Source organism: Vipera ursinii (genome assembly GCF_947247035.1).
Source record: "Vipera ursinii genome assembly, chromosome: Z".
Classification (NCBI taxonomy): domain Eukaryota; kingdom Metazoa; phylum Chordata; class Lepidosauria; order Squamata; family Viperidae; genus Vipera; species Vipera ursinii.
Window position 1 is genome coordinate 101,036,904 of NC_139517.1, and position 10,498 is coordinate 101,047,401.

Here is a 10,498-nt window from a genome sequence, read left to right on the forward strand (position 1 = left end):
GTTCATGTGAATATCCCTTTGTTATTGGTTTTACCAGTCTAATCCCCTTTGGTTGTGTCAAGCCTACAGTTGTCCATATTACTAAACAAAATGCCCTGCTATGGAAGTTTCTCACAATTTGCACGCCTATTTCAAATCATTTTCTAGAAATTGAAATTCTGCTATGCTGACGTTTTGCATTTATCTTGAACTTCTGTAGAGTAACTCCATGACTATTGGTTTTAAGTTACAGCTATTGTAATACAGAATGAATTTAAGAAAATTTAGTGTTTTATGGGAATATCAATGAAATTCTTTCAGACTAAGCAACAGTATGATATGTCATACTTCACAAATATGAGGAGTTCAAATAGCCTATTATATTTCCAATTTTTACATTGTGGAGATGCAGTGAAGCTGACCAAAAGAAATACTGAGGAACAACTTGTTAAAAGGCAGAACATATGCTTTGCATGTTGAAAATCCAATATTGTATTCCTGATATTTAGTTACAAACAGTGGTTAGATTCAGCCAGTTCGCACCGGTTTGTTAGAACTGGTAGCTAATTTTTTGTGGACTTGTGCAAACCAGCTGATACCCTAGCCCTTTTTCACAAGGCCCAGAACAGACCACCAGAAGTACGTGGACGCCACTTCTGGAAGTCTGTTCTGAGCCTGGGAGGCCTCCCCCAGGCCTCCAAGGTGCAGAACAGACTTCTAGAAGTGTCGTCCATGCACACCGTGGCCCATTCTGGACCTGGGAGGCCTCCCCAACTCAGAACGGATTTCCGGAAGTGGTGTCCTTGAATCCCACCACTGGTTAGAAAGGACAAACCTTGAACTTTAAATAGTTGATTTAACTTTAATACAAATAGTACAGACTAGATAAATTAATAGTTGAATATGGTTAAATATAGCATCCTCTGTTCTTTAGATATGTTTCTATCCTCCTTGATGAATCCTAGTTATTATATCATACAGATCTAAGCTGAACATCTAATTGCTTCTCTTAGTTTCAACATACTATCTTTAAAAATGTGCGAATGTTTGCTCTGCTATTCATGCTGCCAACTATGTGCAATAGAAATTTTTCAACTTTATGTATATCTGTTCATTTAGGTTTGGCATAGACTTAGCTCAGGGAATACCTGCAGAAGAATCTCTCCTGCCTCCAGTTCAGTTCCTTGGCTCTGATCCAAAGGACTTGTCCTAAAACTCAGAGGGGCTTGCAGTTTCCAACAGAATTTTTCACTTTCTCATTTCTGACCACAATTCCTTAGGCTGTGACAGAAGACCCTCTGAGAAGTTTTGATGTAGAAGTGACTCAAAACCTTGCTGCACATTTGGAGTCCATCATTTATAGCTCTTTGGATTGGGCTAAAGAACAATAGATTGGATGCTGAGAAAAAGTCTTCCGGCAAAATCTTCTTGCAGCTTGATAGGAGTGTTTTGTGTATTGTGTGTGTATTGCAGCCTGCACCAGCTACACTGTTCACCAGCACACCATAAATTTTTGTCTTGTTTATGAGAATTGTTTCAGTTAGCTAGTCTCATTTCTAGCAGGAATGTGGGGACATTGAATGTACCACTGTATTTAACATTACTCTGCTTTCTTGATTTGGCCTGAATGTATGCTTACATAGCCAAAATAATGCAATTCAAAGTTTGCAGTCTAAGATAACATGTAATGGGTTCTAGCATTTTCGATTCTATTGCAAGATATTACACTGAAGTTTATCTTTAGTACCTTTTATTATAGCCTCTTGGATAGCGATATATTTCAAGCTGGTTCTACTTGCTGTCAGCCATTTTCACATGACTGTTCCTAATGCTGAAAGTTATCTGCTCATGTATATATTTTGTTACTTGTTTATATAAAATATGCATACATTATTCACAGGTTACATTGTACAGATTTCTTGGCTGCTAGAAATTACAATTATTTTAGATAATTCAGAAAGATACAATCTCAGGTATCTTTGCAATTAACAGTATCTGTTTTATGGCTTATATATTTTATCATATTACATATAAATTCATCCAGTAATATAATCCAGTACACATTGAGTTTGAAAAGGTTAAGTAAATTTACAGTGTTTTTTAAAAGCTTTTACCTAGTGCTCTTTTAATGAGATTTGCTAGCATTTCTAAAATTTCTAGTTTAGACATTTTCTACTTTACATTATGTCAGGATAGATTAATCACACATATTTTATTAATTCATCATAAACTTATCTTTTATTCATTATATTTCACTTAATTAATACATGTAGATATAATTTTAGTTGCAGAACACATGGAAGTAACAAACTAAATGGAGTAAGAGTCAGGTTTTCAGAAAACAGTGGATGTTGGTCTGCAGAAATTTCAACTGTACTGAAGGAGACTTCAGCATACCCTTAAATTTAAGCATTTGTCTGATTAATTAGGAACAGGAAATAGCATGTAGATGAGAGAACTGTAGGTAGGTAAGAGAATGGAAATGTGCTATCACCCTTCTTTTTCCAGCATAGAAACCAAGCAGGTTGTCAGAAATGTCTGGAAAAGCAGTAGTTGCTGGAAGTCACTCAAAGCTTAAATCTCCTCTGTCAACTCACCAAAAGCTAATAAACTTTTTTTTGCAGATTAGTAATCTCTAGAGCCTTATTTAGAAGACTGTTTTGGTACATAAATACTGACTTTCATCCAGCAATTGGTTTCCTTCTGTGGATGTTCAGCATTTTGTGTTCATAATAGTGCTAATTATATTGTCAAAAGTTAGTATAGTCAGCCAGTTGTATATTTAGCAAAGAAAAGCTTTTGACAGTTTCAATGTACATTCTGAAAGGATCTTGCAAGAATAAGATTACTTTATTTCTTTTTCAAATGTGCAGCCTGTTTGTTTCTTTTTATCTAATTACTAAATTCTAGTGGAATTTTAGTATATAAAAATTAGAATTGCAAATTTGTAGCCCATGCACAGAGGTCTGGTGCCTGCTTCCATTTCAATGAACGTATCTAAGTCATTCCAGTAGCTGGCAAATATCAGAGTTAATAAAACAGGTATTTTGCTTTCAGTCAACATAATTTGGACTTTTGTTCAAAACTGGTCATTCACTGTTTATGCTGTTGCATTCATATAAATATTTCAGTCCTCCACTTGCCAAGTAGACATTTCACCTACTGAAATCAATGGCCCTTTCAAGTACTAGGTTCAAGACTGGAATGTTTCATAATGTACATACTCACATATATTCCCATTTATATTTTTTTCATTATGTACTGTGCAGAAAATTCATGAAGAACTTGCAGTGAATTACCTACTTATTTGTGCAGAGTTTCTTTTCCTTTTACATATAAGGAGCATGTTGTCAGTTAAAAGCCTATAGAAAAATGAAAGTACAACTGAATCACAATTAGATTAAAATTGTGGTGGAGTTCTGGGAGATTCAAGATAGAATGATCTGAATCAGGGGGAAAAACAGTACTAGAGATTGGTAGCAAAACAAACAGGTTTGATGAAATAGCAGGGCTCAAACATAAAAATCTTGAAGAAATATAGGCAAATGAAGCTAACTGGCAGTCAGGAAGAACTGATTTACCAGCAGAACGTAAGAGAAACAGCAAATGATGCAAAGCCATAGAAAATGAAATCAATATTTAGTTTCACTTCAGAGATGTAAGCCTGAGTAGAAGCAGGTAGCAATATTGAAAAACCAGTGGCTAGCAACAGGGCATGATGTTTGAACAGTATGATTATGCTATCTTCTCCTTTTCTGTCTAAATTATCTCACGTCATTTAAAGTTGACTTCCCAAGGCTAAATAAAGCCCTTTCTCTCAAACCCTTGCTAATGACAAATCCTCTGGTTGCTGATGCCATGCACCGTATATTCTTAATCCCAGTTTAGGTAGGTTTAGCTTGACAATATCCTATCAGTGATACCTATTTTTGAGGGGTATGCATGGTACATCACAAACTTTGATTATTAGGATCTATTGTTTCTCCTATCCATTGCTAATGTTTTCAAAATCCAGTTTTTCCAGTTGGATGTTTGTCTGTGGAGAGATCATTGAGGGGGAAATGACTATTCTGTGTCATCAAAGAATGTGAATATTTGAGTGAGTTACGATGAAAGCACACAATTATTTTATTTCCATAATGGTGGATGTACAATGTTGATCTCATTATGGCTTATTATGGTGCCTATGTCTGGTTTGTGAATATCAGAAATCAGCACACTCTTTCCTAAATATGTGCATTTATTTTTTCAAACTGCTTACAGTGCCAGTGAATAGACCCTCATGTTATGCTAAACCATAAAATGATTTGTTCGGTTATATTATAGCATATTATATGAGCTCAGTCATTTTTTTTGTAAATAATAGTTTATGGTTTAGCAACTTGTGTGAGCTAATTCAAGTAATATGTGAACCCTATTTGTGTATTTGTTTTAATAATCATTTTGATGTAAGATATCAGTGGAGTAGGCCACCTAAAACAGCTTATTATATTTTTACACTTCTACTATTCTAAAATTATTTCTTTTTGGGTGCCTACAGTCCAAAGAGACTATTTGCTGCCTTCTGCTAAAGCTTTCAAATTATGTGCATCTGCTGTATAGGCTCACCATATGAACAAAAAAGTTGATTTCTGAGGCTGAGTTTGCCCTCCTAAGATGACCATTCATTGATTAAATACTTCACTCAGTAAGATTCCATAGGTTCAACATTAGAACTTGAAATTCATTTTTTGGAGATGACAAAAAATGTCTATATATTCTGTCGTATCAAAATATGTTTTTGTCAATACATGTGTCATTTTATTTTACATATTCATATTTCATGTCTAATGTTTTGGAAATGCAAATATACATAATTAACTGTTTTCTGTCTGAAGTTAAATTATATTTACTTTGATTTGAACTATAGTCCTAAAGAAAATTGTCAGTTTTAGAGTAATCAGTGGGAATTTTATAAACTGGCTTGATGATTAGGTTTCTGAGGCTGTGTGGAACTCTACATTTATAGGCCTCTTGTTTCTCTTTTCTGAGCAAGGCATTAATGTTCACCCAGTGAGGAATCCGTGCTGCCTTCCTCAGGTAAGAGAGAGAGAGAATTCTACACGTAAATCCAGGCCATGGGTGCTTCAGAAGTTATATACAAATGCTATTTCCTTACTGTGACAGCAGCATTATTCTTGAGAAATCATATTCCAGTCAATTGCAACTGCAATTATAAATAAAGAACAACTCTAGATATACCAGGTTTTCTGCACTCCAGTGAGAACAGTGATTCCAAAACTGATGGAATGTGCTAGTATCTAACACAGTTGGCTGATTCACTTAATGGTGTAAATCAGTGGTGGGATTCAGCCAGTTCGCACCACTTCGGTAGAACTGGTAGCTAATTTTTTTGTTGCCCAGGTCCAGAATGGACTTCCGGAAGCGGCATCCACACAGAGAACCGGTTGTTCACATATCTGAATCCCACTACTGATGTAAATGTTGATAGAATTATCTTAATGATGCCATTTCTAGTTCGGCTGGTTTGAGCTTTCAAGGCCTAGAATTATTTTCAATCAGCTGACTTTTCTATAGGATCATTACAATGCAGTTTATTAGATGGTTACAGTTTGAGGATTATATCCTTAAGCAGAATTTCTGTTGAAACGCCTTCATCTAAACCAGTGAGATTTACTGGGGAGTAAATATATTTACAGTTACAAGAAATTTTTTTTGCAGTCTCAGGTTCTTGCTTGGTAAGTGGCTGATTTAATAAAGACACATGGTTAGCAACAGCATTCAAACCCAATTAATAGGGTCAACATTTATTTCCATCTTATTGTATATCTGCAGTGTAAATGGTTGCTTTTTTAAATGATGTATGTTACAAGTTACTGAAATGGATCTCTCAGCTCCATGGAGCTGGGATAAAATGTAGTATGTAGTCTTAAAATTGCAAGTGTAGGAGACCTGGGCTCTTACATTATTATTTTCATTTTTTCAAAAATGTTCATTATAGATTGTGAGCTGCTAATCTAATTAGACTAAAAATAGACAGGATTTTAAATACATGACCTGAACGAGCTGCATAATATAATATTTGCATTTTGCTACTAAAGAGACAAAGCTTGTTAGATATACAGTAGTATCTTTTAGATCTTGTTTTTGAAAAGAACATAGGTGAACTTGAAAAGTTTAAATAGAGTAAAATTTACAGAGCAGTACAATATAAAAGGTGCTGTGGGAAATTAGTTAGATTTAATTAGCTTCATTTTTTTCTTTTTTGTACTTAGAAATGAGTCTATGATTTCTGATAAGTTTTAGCTTTGATAACTCTGTATATAAAAATAAAAATATGTGACAATGATTAAATAATTCTACATTTGTTGAATGGGGATGCTGAGGGGACACTCTATTGTGTTCCTAGACACCATCTGTTCAGTAAAAATTTGATTGAAGATAATTTCTACTAATATCTGTAGTTACTGATGCTTTTAGCACAACAGAAGAAGCAGTATAAAAGAATAGCCTAGTTGTTGAACTACAAAGTAAAACAGATTTCTTATACTGACCTGAAATTTAAAAGAATCCATTGCCTGAATGATCTGTACTTCAATTAAATATTAAACCACTGCTTGTGTATAAAGTTTTGGAGAAAAATTGTGGATTAAGGTAAGATTTGTTCTTGTCAAGTCTTAATTTTCTTTTGTTCCCCTATTATATAATTAAAAGGAAGCGGTGAGGTGAAAGGGAAATATTGATGAAGCCTATTTAGTGTTAATTATTAGAAACGGATCATTTGATGATTTAAAAAATATGAATTGGCTGTCTTTGCATTTAACTCTAGTTCAGCAGGGACACAACATGTTCGGAGATTCTGCTTAAACCTGAGATATATGGATGTTTATAAAACAGTGTGCAGTATTGTACTCTTAAAAATATTGGCGTCAACCAGTTAGTTTTAATTATTTTATTCTGGTCCTTAACTGTCTTATCTCTGCTCCCATGTAACCAGTCCAAATTGAAAGCAATGTAGTGGTGAGATTCAGCCAGTTTGCACCACTTTGACAGAACCAGTAGCTAGTTTTTTGTTGCCCAGGCCCAGAATGGACTTCTGGAAGAGGCATCCACATAGAGAACTGGCTGTTCACATATTTGAATCCCACCACTGAAGCAATGTAATATAATTGTAGCCTTCCACAAAGTCTGATGAATCAGAACATTATTCTCAAAGTTGAAAAAAAAAGTTGTTAGTATTGCCTGGAGATAACATGGATGACCACCGCTATAAAAATCAAGAAGTGAAACTTTGCCTATGAAAACAAACAATCCACAAAAGAAAGTGATTATTTATCGCAGAGCTAGCCAAAGATTCAATTGCCTTCAATTGAAAAGATATGGTTCCACCCCAAATATTGCTACTGACACAGTGCACAGCAAATGGGAGAAAGTCGTGCGCAGCTTTCTGAGCAGAATCTTCCAAGACTCTAAAAATGCATCTGAACTCTTCAGCATGATAAAAGGAAGAATTGTAGCATCTAATACTTTAAGAACGTGGTGTCTATACTCAATGGGCCTTGTATATTATGCTGTTTAATCTAGAATTGTTTTCTCTGTTCTCTAAAACACAACCCTTAGAATTAAGCCATTAGAACTCATTTTAATGAGATGGCAGCATATTAAATAAAGTCTGAATGGTTCTGTCCTAATCAAGTCACTTTTATATCAAAATTCATTGATGAATTTTGGCTAACTGCAATAAAAGTTTCCTTAAACTGAAACCATACTTTCAGTGGAGCATTATATGAGATAAAAGATTGTACTTTGTTTTTCAGCCATATCCTGCTTTTTGAATAAGAGCATCATCAATCTACTGTTCCTTTTCAAAGCTGCATTAATCAATGTAACATAGTGTGTTAGTTATTGCTATTTAAAGAATCTGTGTTTCTCATTCTACTAGGTGATGTTAGATCAGTTTGCAACGAAACATTGTGGATCAAACTGCATATGTTCTGTTCTTCCAATATTTGTTACATCGGTTATTCTAGAGCAGGGGTGTCAAACTGCCGGCCCATGGGCCGGACATGTCATCGGGAAGCTACGCCCACCCCATTGCAGAATGTACATGATTGCAGAACGTACAATCATTGCTGGCAATGGCGAAAAAGCTCCGATATGTTGTGTGACGTCACATGACATCTCGAGTTTGACATGTCTGTTCTAGAGTATCCATGCTATATCATATGTATGTTCTGCAATCATGACAATGTTGCAATTCTGTGAACATTTATTTCAAGGATAGTTTTGATAAGTGTAGAAATGTGCTGTATGAAATATGTAACATTTATGCCAAGATATGAACTTATTTTATATTACCACTTTTGAAATACTATATCACAAAATTATTGATGGGCTGCTTGGACCATACACGTACATATAGCGGTGTTTTCATTAATAGATATCATCAAATCTGCTAATTATAGAGATTTTAAGAAAGGTTGATAAAAGATTTGAATGTTAAAAAATGTGCAGAAATATGATAACACAGTCAGTCCTGTGTGGCTTGTCATACATCTTTGCATCATGGAAACAGTCTACTGACAGGCAATTATTGAAGAAGACATGCAAATGTATTCACCTTCCTGTCAATTTTAAAGCAGGATTCCTTGATATAACAAATGGACATCATGGGAAAGCAATAGGAAAGTGATGTCACACACATCATGAGAGCAATCAAGTGATTCAAATTGTGTAATTCATGATGATGAATTGATGTTATGATATGCTTGATATCATGGTTTCTATCATACCTAGGGTATAACAACATTGCAGTTTATTTTCATGCTCACAGAAATGTAGATATTTAGAGCACAATCCTTTAAATGACTGTTGAAAACAAACCTTCCTTAGTTGAGTTTAACACTAGATGTATGTAAAGGAAGCAACCAAGTATTCCAATGTAGATGAATTGTTGATACACAGATTGCAGATGTTTAGATTTGCTGTTTATTTAATACAGATGTGGAATTGGATATTTTTCTGTTTGTAAAGTCAAAAACCATGTACATATAGTTGAAGATAAACACCAATATGAGAAATTACTATCAAAACATTTCAAAATCAGGAATATTTTTTTCTTTTAATTAGATTTAAAGCATTTTATAAGAATGTCTTCATATATTTTAGGCACCCATCTCAGCTTTATTTTTATAAACTTTAAAATTGAAGTGTAAAAATAAATGCAAAACTTTCAAATAAAGTATATTGAATTGATAACACAAAGTTTTTGTGTCTGATTTTATCACTTTTCTTTGAGTTGTAGTCAGAATCACACCAATACAAGTGGAAACATTCTCATATTATAGATATGTACATATCTATAACACGTGTAGACCATTTGATTTCCAACTGAATATATTTTGTCACACATTTTCCAAATCATTTATCAACAATTTGTATATATGCAACTAATAATGCCTTTCCTTCAAAATAATAGTTAATGTAGTCATCATCCGCAACAGAATTATTTTGTTTGTAGCAAAGAGATTCACAGTTTATTTTTCATGAAAAGTTCAGCTTTTGCTTATCCTGGAATTTCCACTTTTCAGTTTTATTAGATAATCCCAGATTAATGTTAACATTTATTTTCTCCATATTTTTTTTACACTTCTACCATTTATCCTCTTGTCTTTTTTTCTAAGTTAAAAATCCCTTGTGCCGTAATCTTTTTGGGTAACTACAGCTCCCACCCTCCTTCTTCTTACAAATCTAAGGCTGCATGTAAATAATCACCATTGTTGATGGCAAGTGTTCATTGGTTATAAAGCACATGTTTCAGTAGCATATTCCATTAGGAGAGCATTATATCACTCTTTCTCAACTGGCAGAAGTTCTGAAAAGTACTTCCTGATACGTTTCCAGTATATTTGCAGACCTTGATGCTTGTAACTACAAGCAGCAGAAACAGATACTCTAAGCCAAGGCAATTCTGGGAAAATTGCTTCCACCTCTGGTTTTAGACAATGAATTCACTATTAATTCACTGCTACGTTTGTAAGCCGCCCTGAGTCTTCGGAGAAGGGCGGGATATAAATGGAATTAAAATAAATAAAATAAATCAATATTTAATTATTACAGATGTTGGAAAAAATGAAAGAACACCATCAACTTACTGCATAGGAAACTAAAAAAATACAATTTCTTCATTTTGGAATTTCCAGAATGAGATGTGATAAGAGGAGAATATCTATAGTTCTGAACTGTGGAATCCTTAATACTCTGAGCTTGAGTCTTTGCTTGTCTAGTCAACTGGTATCAGTGCCAGTGTGGGGGGTGCTACCAATTTCTATACAGTAGTTTGCCCAGCCACTGTTGCAGGTATTGTTTTATCCTTGCTAGCAGCTTAGGGTATTCTATTCTGCTGGATTGTTTGGTGTTCATTCCTACTTATTGGGTGTAGACTGCTGGAGTAAATGTATTCTTGTCTTTTTGTTTTCTTCTTAGCTTTTTATAGTCTCTTTTGAGTAGTGTGTAAATG

At 34.3% G+C, this 10,498-nt stretch overlaps 1 protein-coding gene across 4 annotated transcripts in view; it reads left to right on the forward strand.

Annotated features, from left to right (window-relative positions):
- The window catches only part of CDK6 (cyclin dependent kinase 6), a 116,207-nt gene extending 106,957 nt beyond the window's left edge, over positions 1 to 9,250 (forward strand). For 3 of the 4 annotated variants that reach the window (XR_014494099.1, XM_083376378.1, XM_083376379.1), the window contains exon 9: positions 1,099 to 9,250. Coding sequence is in view for 2 of the 4 variants with exons in the window: in XM_083376378.1 (XP_083232504.1) it covers positions 1,099 to 1,192 (94 nt within the window). In the remaining 2 variants the exon portion in view is untranslated. The remainder of the gene's footprint in view (positions 1 to 1,098) is intronic. The other variant, XR_014494100.1, reaches the window with a different exon arrangement.
- Positions 9,251 to 10,498: the final 1,248 nt, after the last annotated feature.